The sequence below is a fragment of the Rattus norvegicus genome, chromosome 17 (assembly GCF_021556685.1).
Source record: "Rattus norvegicus strain SHRSP/BbbUtx chromosome 17, alternate assembly SHRSP_T2T, whole genome shotgun sequence".
NCBI lineage: Eukaryota > Metazoa > Chordata > Mammalia > Rodentia > Muridae > Rattus > Rattus norvegicus.
This window is the reverse complement of record NC_141550.1, coordinates 53,902,652-53,928,447: the sequence shown is the minus strand read 5'-3', so window position 1 is coordinate 53,928,447 and position 25,796 is coordinate 53,902,652. Positions and strand designations below refer to the sequence as shown.

The following is a 25,796-nucleotide window of genomic DNA, read 5'->3' as shown; positions in this document are numbered from 1 at the left end:
CTCGAAATGTATATAAGAAATACTCAAGTTAATAAAAAAAAAAAAAAAGAAAACAAAACAAAACAAAAACATATTTGCCTCTCTGAAGCTGGTTTATTTCTTAGTATGATTTGCTCAAGCTGCACCTATTTTAATGCAAATGAAATGTAATGTGTAGCTGAAAAGACGATTGTGTATACATTTACTACTTAATTCCTCTAAGTCTAGGCTCCTAGGTTGGTTCTATAACATAGCTACTGTGAATGGTGTGGAGTTAACATTGATGTACAAGTATCTGTGTGATATACTGACTGGAGTTGCGACAAGAATAATAAAAGATAGTTCATTTGGTGAATTGATTTTTAATTGTATTTTTTATATTTTTATTTTTATTGTATTTTTATTTACATTTCAAATGTTATCCCACTTCCCAGTTTCTCCTCCAGAAACCCCTATCCCATCTCTCCTACCCTGCTTCTATGAGGGTGCTCCCCCACCCAGCCATCCACCCTCTCACTCCTAACTCCCCACCCTGACATTACCCTACATTGGGACATCAAGGCTTGACAGGACCAGGGCCTCCCTCTCCTTCATTGATTCCCAACAAGGTCATCCTCTACTACATATACAGCTGGAACCATAAGTCCATGCCTGTGTAGTCTTGTGATGATAGTTTACTTCCTGGGAGCTCTGAAAGGTCTGGTTAGTTAATATTGTTGTTCTTCCTATGGGGGTGCAAAACCCTTCAACTGCTTCAGTTCTTTCTTTAACTGCTCCATTGAGAATCCCGTGCTCAGTCCAATGGTTGGCAGCAAGCATCCATTTCAGTTTTTGTCAGGCTCTGTCAAAGCCTTTCAGGAGACAGCTATATCAGGCTCCTGTCAGCATGGACTTCTTGGCAACCGCAATATTTTCAAGGTATGTGGGCAGTATATGGTATGAATCTCCAGGTGGGGCAGTCTCTGGATGGCTTTTCCTTCAGTTTCTGCTCTAGAGTTTGTCCTCATATTTTCTCCTGTGGGTATTTTTGTTCCCTCTTCTAATAAGGACTGAAGCATTCACACTTTGGTCTTCCTTCTTCTTCAGTTCACGTGGTCTGTGAATTGTATCTTGGGTATTCCAAGCTTTCGGGCTAATATCCACTTATCACTGGATGCATATAATGTGTGTTCTTTTGTGATTGTGATGCCTCACTCAGGATGATATTTTCAAGTACCATCCATTAGCCTAAAATCATTGATTTTAACAGCTGAGTAATATTCCATTGTATAAATGTACCACATTTTCTATATACAGTCCTCTGTTGAAGGACATTTGGGTTCTTTCCTTCTGGCTATTATATATAAGGCTGCTATGAACATAGTGGAGCATGCGTCTTTGTTGTAGGTTGGAGCATCTTTTGGGTATATGCCCAGGAGTCATACAGCTGGGTTCAATTTTCTGAGAAACATCCATACTGATTTCCAGAGTGGTTGTAGCAGCTTGCAATCCCACCAACAAAGGAGGAGTGTTCCTCTTTCCCCACATCCTCACAAGCATCTGCTGTCACCTGAGTTTTTTGATCTTAGCCATTCTGACTGGTGTGAGGTGGAATCTCTGGGTTATTTTGATTTGCATTTCCCTGATGACTAACAGGGAACATTTCTTTAGGTGCTTCTTGGCCATTCGACATTCCTCAGCTGAAAATTCTCTGTTTAGCTCTGTACACCATTTTTAATAGGGTTATTTGATTCCCTGGAGTCTAACTTCTTGAGTTCTCTGTAAATATTGAATATTAGCATTCTATCAGATATAGGATTGGTAAAGATCTTTTTCCAAACTGTTGGTTGCTGTTTTGTCCTAATGACAGTGTCCTTTGTGTTACAGAAGCTTTGTAATTTTATGAGGTCCCTTTTTTTTTGGTTACTTGATCTTAGAGCATAAGCCACTGGTATTCTGTTCAGGAAATTTTCCCCTGTGCCTATGTATTCAAGACTCTTGCCCACTTTCTCTTCTATTAGTTTCTGGATTTCTGTGGATGTCCTTGACCCACTAGGACAAGAGCTTTGTACAATATGGATAGGAGATAAGAATAGATGAATTGCACTCTTTTATACGCAGACTGTCAGTTGAACCAACAGCATTTGTTGAAAATGGTCACTCTTTTCCAGTGAATAGTTTTAGCTCCTTTATCAAAGATCAAGTGACCATAGGTATGTGGGTTCATTTCTGGTTCTTCAATTCTGTTCCATTGATCTACCTGCCTATCTTTGTAATAATACCATGAAGTTTTTATCACTATTGCTCTGTAATACAGCTTGAGATTAGGTATGGTGATTCCCCAGAAGTTCTTTTTTTGTTGAGAATAGTTTTTGATATCCTGGGTTTTTTTGCTATTCCAAATGAATTTGCACATTGCTCTTTCTAACTCTTTGAAGAATTGAGTAGGAATTTTGATTGGGATTGCATTGAATCTGTACATTTCTTTCCAGAACATGGCCATTTTTACTATATTAGTCCTGCCAATCCATGAGCAGGGAAAGTCTTTCCACCTACTGAGAAATTCAATTTCTTTCTCCAGAGACTTGAATTTCTTGTTGTAAAGATATTTCACTTTAGAGTCACACCAAGGTATTTTATGTTATTTGTGACTATTGTGAAGGGTATCATTTCCCTAATTTCTTTCTCAGCCTGATTATCCTTTGAATAGAGGAAGGCTACTGATTTGTTTGAGTTAATTTCATATCCAGCCACTTTTCTGAAGTTGTTTATCAGACTTAGTAGTTCTCTGGTAGAACATTTGGAGTCACTTAAGTATACTATCATACCATCTGCAAATAGTATATTTTGATTTCTTCCTTTCCGATTTGTATCCTTTGACCTCTGTTTGTTGTCTGTTTGCTCTGGCTAGGATTTTGAATACCATATTGAATAAGTAGGGAGAGGATGGGCAGCCTTGTCTAGTTCCTGATTTTAGTGGGATTGCTTCAAGTTTCTCTCCATTTAGTTTGATATTGGCTACTGGTTTGCTGTATATTGCTTTTACTATGATTAGGTAGGGTCCTTCATTTCTTAAAGAAATTTATTTTGCCCTTCTTAAAATCTTCATCATGAGATGTGATTTTTAAATCCAAATCTTGCTTTTCCAGTATGATGGTGTATCTAGGAATTGCTGTGGTGGAAGAACTGGGCTCTGATTTTGTCAAGTGGCCTTGGTTTCTGTTGCTTATGTTCTTGTGCTTGCCTCTCTCCATCTGATTATCTCTAGTGCTACCTGCCCTCGCTGTCTTTGATTGGAGCCTATCTGTCCTGTGGTCCTGATTGTGTCAAAACTCCTCAGAGTCCAGCTGTCTCTGTGGTCCCATGATTCTGACATCCTGTGATCCTGAGATCTTGGATGTATCAGAGCTCCTGGAAGTCTAGCTGCCCCTGGGATCCTGAATCCTGGTGTGTCCAGGATCCTGAGATCCTGTTGTGTCAGAGATCCTGGGAGTCAAGCTTTCTCAGAGTGTTGCAAGAGTGGGTGAGTAGCTAGAGCCCTGGGTTTGATCTGGGCACAGGGGCAAGCTTGAACAAACCCATGACTCTGGCTGGGGTGGCAGTGTATTTCCCTGGTTCCTGTAGGGGTCCCAGTTATGCTCGTTGTTGAGAAAGATGTTATGGCATCAGCTGTGGTCTCAAAGCTCCAATGCTCCTGGTTATGTCCAATCTTCTGGGTATCGAGGTTCCTCTGTGATCCTGTGACCCTGGGCATTTCAAAGGACCAGGGAGTCGTGCTCTCTCTGGGTATTGTACGTGTGGGTCCAGAGCCAGCACCCCAGGTCTGCTCAGAGTACTGCATTACCTCTTCTTATCACTGTTACTCCACTTCAATTCTCTGGAGACACACTATACCTGTGTGTCATCTGCCATTTTCCAGAAACTGATGAGGTGGTTTTCTTATGATTTTTTTATTGGAATGTTTGGTTTGATGGGGTTTGTTTAGTTATTTGTTGCCACACTTTGGCTGTCAAATCTAGAGCCTCCTAGAAATGTGTTAAGTGCTTTAACCTCTAAGCTATTTTTAAACACATTGGACTAAAATCTGAAGTCAGAGTTTTTAAAGTTTGTCTTTAGTCAATGCAGTGCAAATTTCAGATGAAGTCTATAACTTAAGCAAAGGAAAAGGTGAATAAACTGGTTTTACCATGTGACCTGGGTTGACTTCTGTAGAATCAAAGATATAAAAAAAAATAGAGGCCTATTTATTGAACAGAAAGTAATCTTTTCAGAGTAAATGTCATGATTTACATGATTCCAAATCTTTATGTTGCTGCAGATTTCTTAAAAGAAAATGTTGGAATGTATCTGAATCCTCATCTATCCTCATAGTGTGCTTCAGTTTCAGAAACAAATGATTAAACTAAAACTAAACTGTGCTGCCAAGAATATACAATGTTATTTGAATTTCAGAATCAAATGTACAGATTCTTAAGATGTACAGATTCTGATGCTGAAATTACCAGCAATTGTCTAAATAATGTTCTAATTTACTATGCCTAATAAAACCTATTTAAAATATAAGATTGATCCTTCTGGTCTGAACCTTCTGAGCCGACCTTGGGCACTGGCTCCGCACCCATTCCCACAATACCGAGAGGAAGCTCAACTCCCAGGTTTTCTAACAATCCAGCATCTCAGGTGAGGAGGCCACAACTGCCCCAGCACCCGAAGTAACTGGGTCCCCTAGGATCCAGGGACCTGGAACCCCCACCCAGCCAGTGACACGGGTTCCTTCCAGTTTGAACCCGCACCCTGAGCACACCTCGGGTGCTGGCTCTGCACCCACCTATAACATCCAGAGGGAACCCGCCTCCCAGATGCTCTGAAACGCCCAGGATCACATGATCACAGAGGAAGTTTGACTCCCAGAAGATCGGACACAACCAGGAGCACTAGAGTTCTGACATATTCAAGATCACAGTTGAGGCCACAACATCTTTTTCAACACCCAGAGTAACTGGGAACCTCACAAGAACCAGGCAAACACAAAACCACCCCAGTCAAAGGCACGGGTTTGTTCCAGCTTGCCCCTGGAGCCCTGGGCTCTGGCTCCCCACCCACTCCTGTAACACCTTGAAAGCTTGACTCCCAGAAGCTCTGACACACCCAGGGTCTCAGGATCACAGGATCCTAATTGTTTATCCAACACGATGTGATCAGTTACACGTGCGTGCGTGCGTGCGTGCATGCGTGCGTGCGTGCGTGCGTGTGTGTGGTGATATTAAAGGAAAAAAGGACCATGAATTTGAGAGGAAGTGGGAGTTGAAGATATGGGAGGGTTGAGAGGAGAACTAGGGAGAAATTAAGTAAATATAATACATACATATATAAATTTTTTAAATAAAATTAATTATAAAAACTGACGATATGCAAAAATTGTTGGGGTCTTCAAAGCAAGAATGCAATGTGCCTCCAAAGAGATATTAAAATCCCAAAGCACTGTGGGTAACTTCTGAACTCTTTGATGTTACGGCTCTTTCCCTACTGCACGATCTCAGCTTCCTTCACCTCACCCCTGCTTCTGAACCTCCAGTGCCCCACCTATACCTCAACAGAACTTCCATTTTTAGCTCTAATTCCTTCCTGAATGCACAAGGTTTGGTTTTTTCACCTCATTTATTTGTCATGTTTACAATTAAGTAATTACAAAACAAATTTCTTATCATGAGTCTTCCAGAACCAGTTTATTAGGTACAATAGACATAATGTCTTATGCCCACATTATTTTAGGGGCATAAAAAAATGTTTAATTTTAATTTCTTTCTTAAAAAAAAGAATGTAATAACACCAAACAAAATAATGAATTTTATTCATCTTTATATCAATGCAGTTACAGATTTTTAAAGTATTTTATAGAAACAAATCCATAAATGTCAATTTCCTAGGGTAACAAACATTTAAATAAGCCCTTAATTCTGAATCAGCCTAGCTCTGGATCCCTCCCCAACTCAAAATAAGTCTTCTCTGCCCCCTCCCATGAAACCAGAGATTACTATATATTCACTTCAAAACCTAGTTTGTAGTGGTAGAGTTGTAATTTTGTAAATTTATTAAAATCCATTAAATTGACTTTTAAAGTGAATTTTATGGTATAAATTATATACATCAATAAAATTAACTTCTGTAAAAAGTTACAAATTTTACAAAACTTACTGAACATAACAAACACAAATGTAGAACAAAATGATAAATTTCACAGGAGTGTACTTGTTTGTAATTTGGAAAGTTACTACGAAAATTCTACTACAATGAATTAAACTTTTATGAATCCTAACGTGTTTATGAACATATACTATGAACAACCTTCAAACATGTGGAAAGATTATGGCATCACAAGTGACAAAATTCTCTATCTATGTAAATAACTGTGGAACTAAAACACTAACTCACTATATAACAATTAAGGAAGCCTGGTTACAATTACGCACAGGAAGGATATTAAACTTACAAAAGATATTTCTGAAAGCCACAACAGAAGAGCAAGAGCAGCAGAGTAATTGGAACCACATCCACACCCACTTCCTTGCCCTTTACCAATATCATCTAAGAACACAGTATTTAGATGCTGACATTAGACAATCTAGAGTGAACAACTTTAAATCATATTAAGACTAAAAGAAAATCAAAAGAATTTTATAACAAGGGTTAAAAGTTTATAGCTTTGAAACTACAAAATATTTGGTGCCCACTACAAACCACATCCCGGGCACCATCGTGTCTCCACAGTGAACTTGCTGAAATGGTTTTGTTGTGGTTGAGGCAATCATCTCTGAGTTAATAATTAGCTACTATTCAAATCAAGCATAATTTGTCTATTGTACAGCAGATCACTTTTAAGAGGGTTCAAAATCACATTATCAGTGGCTGACATTGAATGTCATTCATCATTCTGTATAATGTGATCAAAACAAGTAGTAGTCTTTGACCACTGTATGAAAAAAGTTGTTTTCCAGGCAGCTAAAACTAAAAACAAGTGCTATGTGAACAGTCTAGTTCACTGGGGGTTCAGTCTTAGCAGGAATACTTCTTTTAAAAAGAGAAGTTTCCTATAATGATACTTTGAAAAGGACCTAAAAATAATTTTCTTATATACATTTTGGTAGTTTGTTTTTGGATCTAGACTCTGGATGTTTTTAAAATTGAAAGATAAAGTAAACTTCTTTATTGTGAAAAGCATAAATATAATAAAATATTTACTTTAATATATAACTTTTCAATCTAAGCATATCTAACCCTGTGAAATATATTACACTAACCAAATAAATCTAATACTTATATCAATAGAATTCTTTACAACTTACAATGTGTTCATACTCTCTATTGCATGGCATCTTCAAATAACCCTGTATGCCAGTGCAGTAAATAGTTATGGATTATCTACTCAGCACCCATAGGCCCCTCAAAGAAAATCCCATGTTATACGTTGAGGTACCACCTCATACCCAACCCTAATATGAGATGAATAGAGTTAACTCAATAGCTGTGCTATGCATGGCTTAGCCCATTCATAAAGTTCTGATCTTCAGGACTCAATCCAATTGACAATAGTCAGTCAACCTAAGACTTTCCTGATATTAGCATATAAGGCCTTCAATGGAATAAAAATAAAAGACCCAAATATTAAGTGTAATAAGACCCAGCTGGGGACTGGAGAGATGGCTCAGTGGTTAGGAGCACTGACTCCTCTTCCAGTGGTCCTGAGTTCAATTCCCAGCAACCACATGGTGGCTCACAACCATCTGTAATTGGATCCAATGACCCCTTCTGGTGTGTCTGAAGGTCTGAAGGCAGCTTAAATAAATCTTTAAAAACAAAATGACAACAACAACAACAACAACAAAAAGAGCCAGCTGACATTTGACAATGATCCCTAAAATACACACTGGCAAGACAATATCATCAACATATGTTGCTAGGAAAAATGGCTGTTCACATGTAAAATAATGAAACTAGACCCACATCTACTACCCTGCACAAAAATCAACCTCAAATGGATCAAAGACCTCTAGGTGAAACCCAAAATGCTGAAAGTGTGAAAATAAAATATATACAGCACCTTACAAGATACGGGTGTAGGAAAAGACATTCTAAATGGAATTCCCTTCACTCTGGTTCTAAGGCTAACAGTTTACTAATGGAACTCAAAATAGAAAAAGAAATCCAACTTATGTGGAGCAAGGGAAACAGTCAAGTGAGGAGGAAGCCTACAGAGTGGGAGAGAAGCTTTCATGGCACCAAAGTTGATAAAGAATTAATATTTATACTATACAATGAAGTCAAATACAAGGAATCAAGGAAACAAATGACTCAAAAATGGGGGTACAAATATGAACAGAGACTTCTCAGAAGAAATAAAGGAGTTAAAAAATGTTTGGAAAGTTTCAACAGCCATAGCAATAAGGAAAATGCAACTTAAACCACTTTCAGACTTAATATTCTACTCCATAGGTATTTGCTCAGATGTATTCATTGTTGCTATATTTAGAATAGCTAGGAAATGAACAAAAACTAAGTATCTGTCAACTGGTAAATGAAAAATAAAAGCATAGTACACATATAATGTAATATTATTCAGATGTAAAGAAAAATGAAATCATTAAATTTGCATATAAATAGATGGAACTAGAAAATTATACAGAGAGATAGTTTAAATAAAGTTATGCTACTTAGGACAAGTGCCTCCAAGAGACATGGACTAACAAAATTCCAGAACCTGATAAAAGAACCCCCTGTAGTTAGAAATTTGGTTTTTTAAAAAAAACCCAATTTTGTTATGTTAATTTGCTTTTGTTGTAATCCCAGCTGTGTGATAAGAAGCTGCTTCATAGCAAGTGACAATGATTTGCCTCATGCACTAGCAGGGGAGTGATCTTTGCCAGCTGCGGATAGTATAATTCTGGGAACTCTGGAGAAAGTATAAAAGCCAGAGCCACAAAAGAGTCAGGAGTGCTCAGGGAGGCAGCTCCTGCTCACTGATATTGACATTTGATAAGAAGTTATTTGATGAGAAGATATCCTAACAAAGAATATTGGACTTGCTGCAAGGAAATCAATGCCCCTATTCAACAGGATGTAGTCTTTTTTGTTGACTGAAAGAAGTCAGTGCCCCCTTTTTCCTCTAACCTTCTTTCTCTCCTACCTAGTGTTAGGGGGTTGAAAGGGATTTAGGTGGAATTCAGGGTTAGAAGGAAGGTGGAGATATAAGAACCCAATATAGTAGACCAAAAAAATAGTGCCAACAAACCTCATTTGAGTTGTGGGTCAGAGGAATATAAGAGACTCTTAAAACAATTTAAGCTATTGCTGTTTCCCCTGGTTGCCTCCCAGAAGTTGGAGGTAAATAATCTCTTGCTGAAGACACTGTATACTTTGGACATAGGATTGAGAGCATTTAAGCTGGATCAGACCCAAAAGCCTCCTATCCAAGGATTAGCTTTCATAGTAATGGGAGATGATATGCAATCTGCTAGATGCAAAGTAATCCATAGTTGTACCCAACATTGATTACTGTAAACCACAGCAATGATGAGGATGGCAAGGTGCAATAGATTCACATATATCCTGATAGTAAACAACAGTTCTCCAATAGGACTTAAACAAGAGGTTAGTCATACTTGATAAAAGAAAACTAGTGAACTCCCTATGACTAATAAGTTCATGGCTCACAAGGAGGATAGAAAAAAATAACTACTATGACTTTCGTAAACCATTTGTCTTAGGTTTCTATGATAAAGCACCATGTCCAAAAAAAAGGATTTATCCCAGCTTATGACTCTCAGGTCATACTCCATTACTGAGGAAAGTAAGGAAATGAATTCAAGGTAAGAACCATGGGGCAGAAACTGAAACAAAAGCCTCAGAGAAATGCTGCCTACTGACTTGCTCTTTGTGACTTGCTCAGCTGCTTTCTTATATAACTCAGGACCATCTGCCCTGGGGAAGCACCACCAACAATGGGCACTCCACATCAATCATTAATTTGAAAAAAAAAAGCTTACAGGTCAATCTATGTGTAGAAGTCTTTCAACTGAGGCCCCCTTGTCCTAACTGACTGTAGCTTATGTCAAATTGACCAAAAACTAGTCTAGATGCCAATATAATTCCTAATGATTTAAACACTTATTCTTATACCCACAGATAAGTGTAGATCTTATCCCTCATCAAAGAAGTTTCTTTTTTCAACAGGAGACCATTACAGAAGGCAAAAATTCATCAAACTACAACGAACAACCGATTATGGGGTATCCAACCTCAACTGAAACACAACACTACCTACATTGGAAACCCCCCTTTAAGTTACTGGTCAAAGTGTCCAAGACAAATGCAAAACAATGTAGCCTATTGTCATTGCTCTAGGTTGACTCCCAGAACTTGAAGTTGACACCCTAATGCTGAAGACATTACACACTTCAAATGGGGAACATGGGAGTATCAAGCTGATACTGACTTGGAAGCCTCCTCCCAGAGGACTAGATTTTATAATATTGGAAGACACTGCGCAAGCTGTTAAAGAAGATGTGCTGCCTAGGGGTTTTTGTGGTGATGGTGGTGGTTATCGTTATTGTCAACATATGACATAAGCTAGGAAAATTGGGGAAGAAAGAACATCAATTGAGAAAATACCTCTGTAAGATTGGATGGGAGGCAAGTCTGTGAGGCACTTTCTTGATTAATGATTAATGTGAGAGGGTCTAGTACTGTAAGTGGTGCCGCACACTAATAGGTAATTCTAGGTTGTATAAGCAGGAAGAGCAATCCATTCAGAGCAAGCCAATAGGTAGCATCCCTCCATGGTCTGTTTCATTCCTGCCTTCAGATTCCTGCTCTGTGTGAGTCCTGTCTTTGCATCCCTCATTAATGGACTGTTATCAAGAAATGCAAGTGAAATTAGTTCCTGCTTGGTACTGTAAACCTACATAACTTCCCATTGCTGGAGATAACATGGGACCCTAGAGGAAAACTTACTACTACCAGTTTCAGAAATCAAAATAATGTCTAACTGGATTCTAAATATTTGTCCTCATACCCACATTAAGTGTAGCTCTCAGTCCTCATCAAAGAAGATTTCTTTATCAGTATATGAAGGATATAACAAAAAGTTGCAACTTGTCAAAATGCAGAAAATAAGGGGCCATTGGGTGCTCATCTCCAATAAGTATTATCCAGAATAAACCCTAGAACATGAGGCTCTTATTATGGATGAATAAGAAATGTTTAAAAAAAATGAGGACCAGGATACCTGCTACTAGATAGTGTCTTCAAGAAATAACAGGAATCGGGGTTGGGGATTTAGCTCAGTGGTAGAGCGCTTGCCTAGGAAGCACAAGGCCCTGGGTTCGGTCCCCAGCTCCGAAAAAAAGAACCAAAAAAAAAAAAAAAAAAAAAACAGGAATCACCCAAAACCCATGGAGGAGAGAGCTAGACTCTCAGAAGTGCAAACAATCCTGAGAGCTCAGAGGAGACAACTACTTCTGCCCACATTCCTGACCCAAGAGGAACCTGCCAACTTCCTCTGTGCCCTCTGGACACAGGAACCTAGGAGCAGTCAGGAGCAAGACCCTTCAGGTTTCTGCCTGCGCTGAAAGCTGAAAGTCAGTCGCTAGGAGCACACATGTAAGAGCAGAGGTAAGATCAACTATTCTGTGCCAAACCACCCACCTGGAGGCTTTAGGTCACACAAACCCAGGAGCAGCTCTCTATTCCCAGATCTGGCTGAAAGAAAATGGATCTACAGAAATACTGACACACAGGATTACAGGAGGGTCAAACCACTGTCAGAGACAGCAAAATAAGCCAACACTAGTGCAAGCTCAGGAACTTAAGCAACAGAAACCAAGACTACTTGGCATCATCAGAGCCCAGTTCTCCCACCAAAGCAAATAATAGATATACAAACACACTGAAAAACCAAGATTTGAATTTAAAAACACATCTTATGATGATGAGAGAGGACTTTAAGAAGGACATAAATAACTCCCTTAAAGAAATATGGGACAACATAGGTAAACAAGCAGAAGCCTTTAAAGAGGAAGCACAAAAATCCCTTAAAGAAATACAGGAAAACAAAACCAAACAGGTGAAGGAATTGAACACAATCATCAAAGATTTGAAAATGGAAAAAGAAACAATAAAGAAATCACAAAGGGAGACAACCCTGGAGATAGAAAATCTAGGAAAGAGATCAGGAGTCACAGATGCAAGCATCAAAAACAGAATACAAGACATAGAAGAGAGAATCTCAAGGTCAGAAGATACCACAGAAAACATCAACACAGCCAACAAAGATAATGTAAAATGCAAAAAGCTCCTAACCAAAACATCCAGAAAATCCAGGACACAATAAGAAGGTCAAACCTAAGAATAATAGGTGTAGAAAAGAGTGAAAATTCCCAACTTAAAGGGCCAGTAAATGTCTTCAACAAAATTATAGAAGAAAACTTCCCTAACCTAAAGAAAGAGATAACCATAAATGTACAAGAATCCTACAGAACCCTAAATATATTGGACCAGAAACAAAATTCCTCCTATCATATAATAGTCAAAAAACCAAACACACAAAACAAAGATAGAATATTAAAAGCAGTAAGGGAAAAAAGGTCAAGGAACACATAAAGGCAGACCTATAAGAATTACAGTGAATGGGATTCTTGGGGGGAGTGCTGTAATGGGAGGAGGATGGGGAGGGGTACAGCCATATAGAAGGGGAGGGGAGGGGTAAGGGGGATGTTGGCCTGGAAACCGGGAAAGGGAATAACATTTGAAATGTAAATAAGAAATACCCAATTTAATAAAGATGGAAAAATGAATAAATAAACTTATTTAAAAATTAAAAAAGAAAAGAATTACACCAGACCTCTCACCAGAGACTATGAAAGACAGAAGATCGTCGGTAGATGTCATACAGACATTAAGGGAACACAAATGCCAGCCCAGACTTCTATATCCAGCAAAACTCTCAATTAACATAGATGGAGAAACCAAGATAGTCCATGACAACACCAAATTTACACAACGTCTTTCTAACATATAAAGGTAGACCTGTCAGAATCACACCAGGCTTCTCACCAGAGACTATGAAAGCCAGAAGATCCTGGACAGATGTCATACAGACCCTAAGAGAACACAAATGACAGCCCAGGTTACTGTATCCAGCAAAATTCTCAATTAACATAGATGGAGAAACCAAGATATTCCATGACAAAACCAAATTTACACAATATCTTTCTACAAATCCAGCCCTACAAAGGATAATAAATGGTAAAGCCCAACATAAGGAGGCAAACTACACCATAGAAAAAGCAAGAAACTAATTGTCTTGGCAACAAAACAAAGAGAAGAAAAGCACACAAACATAACCTCACATCCAAATACTAATATAACAGGAAGCAATAATCACTATTCCTTAATATCTCTCAACATCAATGGACTCAACTCCCCAATAAAAATAAATAGATTAACAAACTGATTACGCAATGAGGACCCTGCATTTTGCTGCCTACAGGAAACACACCTCAGAGACAAAGACAGACACTACCTCAGGGTGAAAGGCTGGAAAAGAAATTACCAAGCAAATGGTCTGAAGAAGAAAGCTGGAGTAGCCATTCTAATATCGAATAAAATCGATTTTCAACCAAAAGTCATCAAAAAAGATAAGGAAGGACACTTCATATTCATCAAAGGAAAAATCCACCAAGATGAACTCTCAATCCTAAATATCTATGCTCCAAATGCAAGGGCACTTACATACATAAAAGAAACCTTACTAAGGCTCAAAGCACACATTGCACCTCACACGATAATATTAGGAGATTTCAACACCCCACTCTCATCAATGGACAGATCATGGAAATAGAAATTAAACAGAGACAGACAGAGAAGTCTAAATAGACAGACTAAGAGAAGTCATGAAACAAATGGACTTAGCAGATATTTATAGAACATTCTATCCTAAAACAAAAGGATATACCTTCTTCTCACCACCTCATGGTACTTTCTCCAAAATTGACCATATAATTGGTCATAAAAAAGGCCTCAATAGATACAAAAAGATAGAAATAATCCCATGTGTCCTATCAGACCACCATGGGCTAAAGCTGGTCTTCAACAACAGTAAGGGAAGAACGCCACATATACATGGAAGTTGAACAATGCTCTACTCAATGATAACCTGGTCAAGGAAGAAATAAAGATAGAAATTAGAGACTTCTTAGAATTTAATGAAAATGAAGGTGCAACATACCCAAACTTATGGGACACAATGAAACCTGTGCTAAGAGGAAAACTCATAGCTCTGAGTGCCTGCAAAAAGAAACAGGAGAAAGCATGTATCAGCAGCTTGACATCACACCTAAAAGCTCTAGAACAAAAAGAACCAAATAAACCCAGGAGGAGTAGAAGGCAGGAAATAATCAAACTCAGAGCTGAAATCAACCAAGTAGAAACAAAAATGACTATACAAAGAATCAACAGAACCAAAAGTTGGTTCTTTGAGAAAATCAACAAGATAGATAAACCCTTAGCCAGACTAACAAGAGGACACAGAGAGTGTGTCCAAATTAACAAAATCAGAAATGAAAAGGGAGACATAACTACAGAATCAGAGGAAATTCAAAAAGTCATCAGATCCTACTACAAAAGACTATATTGAACAAAACTTGAAAATCTGCAGGAAATGGATTTCCTAGACAGATTCCAGGTACCAAAGTTAAATCAGGAACAGATAAAAAATTTAAAGAGCCCCATAACTCCTAAAGAAATAGAAGCAGTCATTAAAGGTCTCTGAAACAAAAAAGAGCCCAGGTCCAGATGGGCTCAGTGCAGAATTTTATCGGACCTTCATAGAAGACCTCATACCAATATTATCCAAACTATTCCACAAAATTGAAATAGATGGATCACTATGGAATTCCTTCTATGAAGCCACAATTACTCTTATACCTAAACCACACAAAGACCCAACACAGAAAGAGAACTTCAGACCAATTTCCCTTATGAATATTGATGCAAAAATACTCAATAAAATTCTGGCAAACTGAATCCAAGAGCACATCAAAACAATCATCTATCATGACCACGTAGGCTTCATCCCAGGCATGCAGGGATGGTTTAATATATGGAAATCCATCAATGTAATCCACTATATAAACAAACTGAAAGATAAAAACCACATGATCATTTCATTAGATGCTGAGAAAGCATTTGACAAAATTCAACACCCCTTCATGATAAAAGTCCTGGAAAGAATAGAAATTCAAGGCCCATACCTAAACATAGTAAAAGCCATATACAGCAAACCAGTAGCTAACATTAAACTAAATGGAGAGAAACTTGAAGCAATCCCACTAAAATCAGGGACTAGATAAGTGTGCCCTCTCTCCCCCTACTTATTCAATATAGTACTCCAAGTTCTAGCCAGAGCAATCAGACAACAAAAGGCCATCAAAGGCATAGAAATTGGTAAGGAAGAAGTCAAAATATCACTATTTGCAGATGATATGATAGTATACTTAAGTGACCCCCAAGGTCCCACCAGCGAACTACTTAACCTGATAAACAACTTCAGCATATTGGTTGGGTATAAAATTAACTCAGACAAATCAGCAGACTTTCTCTACTCAAAGGATAAACAGTCTGAGAAAGAAATTAGGGAAATGACACCCTTCATAATAGTCACAAATAACATAAAATACCTCAGTGTGACTCTAACCAAACAAGGGAAAGATCTGGATGACAAGAACTGCAAGTCTCTGAAGAAAGAAATTAAAGGAGTTCTCAGAAGATGGAAAGATTACCCCTGCTCATGGATTGGCAGGATTAATATAGTAAAAGTGGCCATTTTCCAAAAGAAATCTATAGATTCAATGCAATTCCCCTCAAAAAGAGCACTGTGTAAATTTATTCAGAATAACAAAAATCCCTGGATAGCAAAAATTATCCTCAACAGTAAAAGAACTTCTGGGGGAATCACCATCGCTGACCTCAATTAGTATTGCAGAGCAATAGTGATAAAAAACTGTATGGTATTGGTATAGAGACAGGCAGGTAGATCAGTGGAATAGAATTGAAGACCCGTAAATGAACCCACACATCTATGGTCACTTGATCTTTGACAAAGAAGCTAAAACCATCCAATGGAAAATAGTGAGCATTTCAACAAATGGTGCTTGTTCAACTGGAGGTCAGCATGTAGAAGAATTGACCCATTATTATCTCCTTGTACAATGCTCAAGCCCAAGTGGATCAAAGACCTCCACATAAAACCAGACTAATACAAGAGAATGTGGGGAAGAGCCTCAAACACAGAGACACATTGGGAAATTTCCTGAACAGACACCAATGGCATATGTTATGAGATCAAGAATAGACAAATGAGACCTCAAAATTTCAAAGCTTCTGTAAGGCAAAGGACAAAATGGCAACCAACAGATTGGGAAAAGATCTTTACCAATCCTACATCCCATAGAGGGCTAATAAATAATAAACAAAGAACTCAAGAAGTTAGACTCCAGAGAATCAAATAACCCTATTAAAAAATGGGGTACAGAGATAAACAAAAATTTCTCAGCTGAGAAATATTGAAAGGCTGAAAAGTACCTAAAGAAATGTTCAACATCTTTAGTCATCAGGGAAATACAAATGAAAATAACCATGATATTCTACCTCACACCATTCAGAATGGCTAAGATCAAAACTCAGGTGTCAGCAGATGCTGGTGAGGATATGGGAAAGAGGACGCTCCTCCATTGTTGGTGGGATTGCAAACTGGCACAACTACTCTGAAAATCAGTCTGGAGGTTCCTCAGAAAATTGGACATTGCACTACCTGAGGACCCAGCTAGACCTCTCTTGGGCATATACCCAAAAGATGCTCCAACATACAACAAAGACACATCTTCCACTATGTTCATAGCAGCCTTATTTATAATAGCCAGAAGCTGGAAAGAACCCAGATGCCCTTCAACAGAGGAATGGAAACAAAAAATGAGGTACATCTATACAATGGAGTACTACTCAGGTATCAAAAACAATGACTTCATGAAATTCATAGGCAAATGGATGGAACTAGAAAATATCAACCTGAGTAAGGTAACCCAATCACAGAAAAACATACATGGTATGCACTCACTGCTAAGTGGATATTAGCTCAAAAGTTTGAATTACCCAAGATACAAACCACAGACCACATGAAGCTCAAGAAGAAGGATGGTCAAAGTGCAGATGCTTCAGTCTTTCTTAAAAGGGGGAACAAAAATATTCATAGGAAGGGATACGGAGACAAAGTTTGAAGCAGAGACTGAAGGAGTGGCCATTCAGAGCCTGCCCCACCTGGGGATCCAGCCAATATACATACAGCCACCAAAACTAGATAATATTGGTGAAGCTAATAAGTGCATGCTGACAGGAGCCTGATATAGCTGTCTTCTGGGAGGCTGAGCTAGAGCGTGTCAAATACAGAGGTGAATGCTAGCAACAAGTCATTGAACAGAGAACGTGGTCCCTATTTGAGGAGTTATTGAACGGATTGAAGAAGCTGAAGGGGTTTGCAACCCCATGAACTTAGTAGGATGTGTGTGTAGACACACACACCTTAATTATACAAGAAGGGATCATGTATTTGGAGTCTAGAAGGAGTTAAATGAAAGGAGGGGGGAGGAATAGAAAGGATGTAAATATTGTATTCACATATGAAATTATTAAAAGGTATTTTAAAATGTTGCATTAAAAAATAGGAAGATAAATGCCACATATTATCTCTCAGCTATGATTTCTAGCTCCAAATCTTCATGTGCGAGTACATAACATGGAAGAACTGTAGAAACCAGGAAGGTATAAATGGACCGTGGGGGAGTAGTAGAAGGGAATAGCAGGATACAGGTAATATAAAAATCAAAACAGAAGAAATGGAATGGGGCTCCAACTGGAAGAGGGAGGTCAATACAGAAGGAAAAGAAGAGACGAAGGACAAATAACACTAAGATTGTTTGATAAAGCCTCAAGCAATCACATTATTTTATATTTACCTAAAATTTTATATGTAATGATTTTAAGTGTATGTGTATATAAGCATACACAGAGAGAATGAGAGAGAGAGAGAGAGAGAGAGAGAGAGAGAGAGAGAGAGAGAGACATAGATCCTTCCTGCAGTCAAACTCCCACAGCACCAGAAAGTACTAGCAAGCTGCCAAGGGAGTGAAACAATTAGTGTCTTTCCCAACTATTAAACCTGTGAATCAAAAAATGACCAGCACAAAAAAATTACCATAACCGTGTATGTGGTAGTTTGACTAAAGGAAGAATCCATCATAAGTCATCAGTGGCTCTTTGGGGAGGATTGGAGGCTGCAGCATTGCTGGAGGAACACGTACTTTGAGGTTTCAAAAGACTCATGCCATTGTGAGTTAGCCCTCTCTGTTTCCTGTTTTAGTTGGAGATGGGAGGTTTTAGATGCTACACCAGTCACCCAACACCTGCTCCCTCCCTTCCTATATCATGTCCTCTAACCTCTGACTCTGTTAACCTAAAATAAACTCCTCCTTCTATGAGTTGCCTTGTTCATGGTGTTTTATCACAGCAGTAGAAAAGTGATTAAGACAATACAATAAGTGGCACTCATATTTTGGTGATAATAAACAGCTGTTCAAATTAATTTAAGGCTCACTCAACAGAAAGAAAATCAAGTCTGTTCATAGAAACCTGGTTAAATTTCCTGGGGCTTAGTTGAATGCATGGATCTTAGAAGAGAATCTACTCCCACCAAACGGCTAGCCCATATAATTCTTAACTGTATTCTAAATCTCACCCTTATAATACCATGCCTCATCAAAGAAGCTTCTCCTTACAGGGAAGGCATGAGTAACAGAAGACTGGTAGGTCACATTTCAATAGCAATGATGAAACAGATTTAAAAAGTGGGATTGACTATAAAACTTCAAGGTCTACCCATAGAGACCTACTTCCTCTGATAAGATTCTACCTCCTCAAGGCTCCACAACCACCCCAAACAGTGTCACCTGCTTGGGAACCAAACACTCAAATGTGTAAATCTAGAAGGGACATTTTGTATTCAAACCACATTTCATCTCTGACCCCATACTATGCTAATGGCTAACTCAATAATGCAAAATGTATTCAATCGACTTCAAAAGTTACCATGGACATTAACAGTCTCAACACTGTTCAAAAGTCCAAATTGTCTTTTGAAACACAATCTCTAAACTGTGGGTTAAATTGCATAGGTAAACAAGATACATACTTCCAATATACAATGGCAAAGAGTAGACATTCCCACTGCAAAAGGGAGCAATAGAAACATCAGGAAAAAATGGACCAAAGGAAGAACAAAACCCATCATGGTAAAAAAAAAATCCTGAAGCACCAAATCAGACATCTTGGAGTCCCAATGGATTCTTCTGCTCTCCAGAGGGTTTGGCTGGCCTGGTACCTCCGTCTGTTAAGAAAAACAATTATAACCTCTCTCTTGCACAGGTTGGCTCTTTCTTTGGCAGATACCTGATAGCCTTGGCATCTCCAGAATTCTGGGCCCTCCATTACAACTGAGATTGATAAAATCTCAGCTCCATGAAATGGCCTTTCAGGGTCTCTTACAAAGGCTCTGACATTGCCACACATTGCCTGACCTCCACAGCTCCCTGTAACTTTGGAGTAAGACTTTATGATCCCTCAGTCATGAATCTTTCATGATAGAGTTAATCCCACCAGTCAAGTATAAGACTATGGGGGCTGGAGAGAAGCTCAGTGGTTAAGAGCACTGACTGACTTCCAGAGGTCCCAAGTTCAATTCCCAGCACCAACATAGTGGCTCACAACTGTCTGTAACTGTAGCTCCATAGGATCCAGTGCCCTCTTCTAGTGTGTAGATGTGCATGCAGACAAAGCACCAATATGCATAAATAAATCTTTTTAAAAAACAAAAGAGAGTAAGACTACTACCACAATTTAATAATTTAAAACAAGTGTTTAATTAAATACTGGATAAGTAAATGGACTCTGGCCAGGTCCATCTCTGAAATCCCAGAAAAAATGGCTGAGTCTTGCTTTGCAGGAGCTTAAGAATGTAAAATCGACAATTCACCACATTTCTAATCAGGTCCAATCACAAGCAAGCATACACTCTTAGTATTTCCTGCCCACCTATCTCCTGCCCACATGTGATTAAACATATCTAGTACAGTGGGTCGAACAAACAAAGGACAAACAGGAATTTATTCTTAAGTAAAAACAGAGCTCTTAACCTGACAGGTATATTTATCCTGTTTTGGCCTCACACTGGCAACCATTAGTACCACTGAGACCATGCTGCAAGTTCTTCTGCCAGCCTGATTTAGTGGGCTGTTTAGAAACACAGCTGTCATTCATTTCCTGGGCACGCCCTATGGGTGAGTTTGTAGTGTCACTCTCCTGGGAAATTGCTTCTAGCAAACAACCCATTTTATACCATTCTCAGTCAAACTGCTTTCTCCTGTCAAAGCTCAGAATACCCAATATACAATTCACAGACCATATGAAGCTCAAGAAGAAGGAAGACCAAAGAGCATGGATACTTCAGTCCTTCTTAGAAAGGGGAACAAAATACTAAAGGGAAGAAATACGGCAACAAAGTGTGGAGCAGACTGAAGGAAAGGCCATCCAGAGAATGCCCTGACTGGGAGGTCCATCCCATATACAGACACCAAACCCAGACACTATCAAGGATGCCAAGAAGTGCTTGCTGATAAGAACCTGATATAGCTGTCTCCTGATATACTCTGACAGAGTCTGTCAAATATAGAGGTGGATGCTTACATCCAACGATTGGACTCAGCATGGGGTCCCCAATGGAGGAGTTAGAGGAAGGACTGAGGAGCTGAAGGTGTTTGCAACCCATAGGAAGAACAACAATATCAACCAACCAGACCCCCCAGAGCTTTCAGGGACTAAATCACCAACCAAAGAGTGCACATGGAGTGCCTGAAAGCTCAAGTCACATATGTAGCAGAGAATGGCCTTGTCAGGCACCAATGGAAGGAGAAGCCCTTGGTCCTGCCAAGGCTGGACCCCTGAGTATAGGGGAATGTCAGGTCAGGGAGGTGGGAAGGGGTGGGTGGTTGGAAGGGGGGCAACACCCTCATAGAAGAAGGGGAGGGAGGATGGGATAAGGGATTAGCATTTGAAATGCAAATAAATAAAATAGCCAATTAAAAAATTTTTTCACTTTACAAGTTAGGGCCTTTGATGGTTAGGATGTTATCTTCAGGCACCTTTCTTAGGGAAGACACTGAGGTTACTCTTTAACAATTATGAATGCATTTTCCTCTGAATGTTCTGTTCCAGGTCCACAATTTTAAACTTGCTCACACAACTTTCCTTGCTAAACTTCATATATTTCATCTTTTTGCTCTCACTGTCAATCTGAATAAGAACACTGAGAAGTAACCGTGTAATGAACCGAATGCCATGCTACCTTGAAATTTCTGCTACCAATGAAACTAGTCTATTACTCTTTAACTGAGCCTCACACAAGTTCGCACCCCATAGACAAAATACTGCCAAGTTTCTTCATTCAGATGTGTTTACAGCAAGCCCAGTTCTAGCTCTCACCAGCCCAGGCCTCCACGTTTGCATATCACTCATCATTCTGGTCTTGTGAATTCCCACCTGAAGGGCCCATTAAGCTCCTCTCACAGCATTCTCAGGATTTTCTACCCCAATGTTCATTTTCTTCCTTGTGTAAACCAGTTCTACAAAACTACATGATTAGGTTTATAAAAGCATCAACCCTACTTGTCAGTATCAGTTTTCTGAGTTGGTTGCTTTTCTCACTGCTATAACCAAATATCTGAAATGAAACTATTTAGGAGAAGATGTGTTTATTCTGAGCTAACAGTTTCAGGATATCATTCCAGCAAAGGAGACATGTCACCAGGAAGAGAGGCACAGCAGAAGTAGTAGAGCAGGTCACATTGTGTTAACAGTAAGGAAACAGAGAAAGAACAGGAAATAGAGCCAAACTATAAATACACCAGGCCTGCCCCCAAAAGAGACACTTCCTCTGGCAAGTTTCCACTTCCCAGAGGCTTCATACCCTTCCCAAACAATGCTAGCAACTGGGAACTACATTTTCAAATGTATGAAAATATATCCTCATTCTTTTGATGAGGATGTTCCTCATTGAAAGAACAATACCACTGATAGCTTGATATTTGATAAATACTGGACTGAGCACTGAAGATGCTGTGAAAAGCACAAAACAGACATTTTTGTTAGACTGTGGAAGCACACAGTCTCAATAATCAATATGGACACCATGCCTACACACACACACACACACTCACAGAGAGAGAGAGACAGAGAGAGAGAGACAGAGACAGAGACAGAGACAGAGAGAGACAGAGAGACAGAGAGGCAAAGAGAGAGAAACAGAGAGAGATGTGCACGCGCATGCACACACACACACACACACACACACACACACGCACGCACGCACACACAAATACATGCCACTGTTGTCCAGCTTAAGATGTTTACAGGATTCCTAATAGTGGGAGTAGGGGCGTCTATTAATCTTTTACTTGTTCTTAGGACCCTTTTCCTCCCAAGGGATTGCCTCATCCAGCCTTGATATGAGGGTTTGTGCCCAATCTTATTGCATCTTGTTATGTAGTCTTCGGTTGATATCACTAAGAAACCTATTCTTTTCTGAAAGGAAATAGATCTGGTGGAGAAGTGGTAGGGGATGGCTGACAGGAGTAGAAGGTAGGGAGGATGTAATTATGATAGGACAGAAGAATAAACAAGAAGAAAAGAAGGAATAGAGAGAAAGAAAGAAAGAAAGAAAGAAAGAAAGAAAGAAAGAAAGAAAGAAGGAAGGAAGGAAGGGAAGGAAGGAAGGAAGGAAGGAAGGAGAAGAAAGAAAGAAAGAAAGAAAGAAAGAAAGAAAGAAAGAAAGAAAGAAAGAAAGGAAGGAAGGAAGGAAGGAAGGAAGGAGAAGAAAGAAAGAAAGGAAGAAAGAAAGAAAGGAAGAAAGAGAAAGACAGAAAGACAGAGAGACAGACAGACATCTGTGTGTATGCGTCCATGAGTTTACCCATTTGGAAGCAGTCTTGCGTGTGAGAACATATTCTACATGGGGAATCACCAATATAGTGCTAGAAGACTTTTTTAACTTCTACTATGTTATAATAAATGACTGTTTTGAAAATTAATATATTAATTAATAATTGAAGTATAAAGTAAGTATAAAGTAAAGAGTTTGTATAGACAAAACTCTGTACATAATTTAGGAGGCTTGGTGAAAAATGAAAAAAATCTGTTCAGAAATGTTAAGCATTTCAAGACAAAAAGAGTAGGATCTACAAGGCCCAGAAACACATAGAATTACGTATCTCACACACGTATGAAACTTTCACGTCTTGCACACTTATTGGATATGTAAGTTTTATTTGGTTACTTAACTTCCCTCAAGTTCGTTACAGCTATTAACACAGAAAAAGAAAAGACTCTTAGTTCCTTCCCATAACTATCATCTGTGGATTTCTGTAGAGAAGCAAGATAACTCATCTGAAGAGAGTTCTTTTATCCTTTTATAAAAACCAATAAAATTCTAACAGTGATTCAAAGTTGCTGTTAAAATCTCATACACAGTATTTCAACATCGACCATACTGACTTTTTTATTTCTATACACCTCCTTAATCTTGCCTAAGAGGAAAAAAATCTCCAATATAGTGTTCCAAGTTTACTATTTTCCCATGTATGCCACTTAAATCTGAAATTCCCAACTGAGATCTCTATGTCTAGAAAGTAATTTTCCCACAGTAAAATGTCTCCTTGCACAAATTAGATATTTTCTTTTTCCTATCCCTGAAAAATTATCTATTCAGAATCAGCTTCCACATATGGTACAGCATCTGGGTCCGATCCAGTAAAGGAGGCAAAATATCTGTTAGAAGTGAATTAACCCTTCCCTTCCACCAGTCTTGTGCCTACTACACTGTAACTGTAGCTGTCTAAATGGGGAGGTTAGTCTAGAGTCTCTCGACAGAGTTTCAGGAGTTAACATAAGTGAAGATTAAAAAAGAAATCTTCATTTTCACAACATCTGACCTAAACAATTATGAACCACCAGGCAATGAAACCACCAGAGTATAAGCAATATCTATGACTTGATCACTGATAATGTTTACATCCTTTCATATCATATTATCTCCTGCATACTTCTTGAAATATGATTTCTTTTCAAAATTACATCAGATTGTTAATGGTGTTGCAATCACTATTATGTAACCAGAGGCTAAAGCAGAGAGATGTCAAGTTCAAAGTCTCCCTGGGCTATAATTTGAGTTCAAGGTCAGTCAACTTAATAAGACAGTCTTAAAATGAAGAGTAAAAAGAGGGCTGGGAATACAGCATAGGAGCAGACCACTTACCTAGCATAGTTCGATTTCCATAAATTTTCATAAGTTAGTAAAGACCATATATAATAATACAAAAATGATTTTTAAATTGAGATAAATATATTTCCATATAACTTACTTTTTGTAATTCAATTGCCTCATCTTATAAAGTTAAACATACAATCCCCAGATAAGGTCTATATATTTCACCAGACTTACAAGAGAGTCCATGGCACATAAAATGTAAAGAAATGGCACCAATTGGTTACAAAGCTCATATATCAGTGAAACACAGGAACCCTACTGTGTTCTCAACAGGAGTATAGAAACCATTCTAGTACAATGAGACCCTGGGATTCTAATTAAACAACAGTGTTTAAAATGTAATAAAAATCATCATTATTTTCATATTATACTATGAAAGAAAATACTTTCAAAACAAAGCAGTACATAGGGGGTGTTCACTTTTTTAAATTTTAATGTGTTTTACACATGTGACCACTGGATTCTATCAAAAAAAGTATAACCCAAATACATTGTTATATCAACTAAAATGTTACACGTATTGATACCTGGGATGACAGTAGATTACAATCGATAAACAATCCTTTTCCAGTTCTGTAACGTTGTATGAGGCCAGCCATAATCGCCCCATAGGCAAAAAGGCCAGTGGCAAGATCAGTCATGGCCACTCCTGGGCGAACAGGATCTCCATCCTGATTTGAGGATCGAACGGGAAAAACAGAAATTGAATATTGATTGATCTTATATTTGTCAGACATTCTACAGCTAAATAAAAGAATTATATTTAGAGCATGCATATCTACACATGAGCACAATAGGGTTAGGGTTAGGGTTAGGGTTAGGGTTAGGGTTAGGGTTAGGGTTAGGGTTAGGGTTAGGGTAAGGGTTAGGATTAATGCAACAAATTAGTATTGAGAATGTCAGCTATGTAAATTTACTACTGTATTTCTCAAGAGGCATACAAGCCAACCTAAACCAAGTCACACAAAACAAAAACAAAAACAACAACAAAAAATATTGCAAACACATTTGAAGTTCCTTTTTTTTTTCCTTTCTTTTCTTTTTTTCGGAGCTGGGTACTGAACCCAGGGCCTTGCGCTTGCTAGGCAAGCACTCTACCACTGAGCTAAATCCCCAACCCTTGAAGTTCCTTTTTAATGTATTTTACTTAAATAAAAAATAATAAATTGCTGGATTTGAACTTAAATATGTTAATCTTCCAGGAAAGAGTTAAAACAGTTTTTTCTCCTGTTGGATGAACTGCTATTTTAGAAAAGAAACAGCAGAAGGAGGAGGAGGAAGAGGAGGGAAAAAACCTGGTTTAATTTTCTTATAATCATGCTAATAGCTGGCAAATACCCTAATGGCATATGCTTTTTAA

At 38.5% G+C, this 25,796-nt stretch overlaps 1 protein-coding gene across 13 annotated transcripts in view; it reads right to left on the bottom strand.

The window, feature by feature from the left end:
• The window catches only part of Sugct (succinylCoA:glutarate-CoA transferase), an 866,857-nt gene that overhangs the window by 655,003 nt on the left and 186,058 nt on the right, over positions 1–25,796 (bottom strand). For 9 of the 13 annotated variants that reach the window (XM_087591067.1, XM_087591069.1, XM_087591075.1 and 6 more), the window contains 1 exon segment: positions 24,964–25,107. The exons of the other annotated variants lie outside the window; for them this stretch is intronic. In XM_087591067.1, coding sequence (XP_087447193.1) covers positions 24,964–25,107 — 144 coding nt within the window. 13 annotated transcript variants of the gene reach the window in all.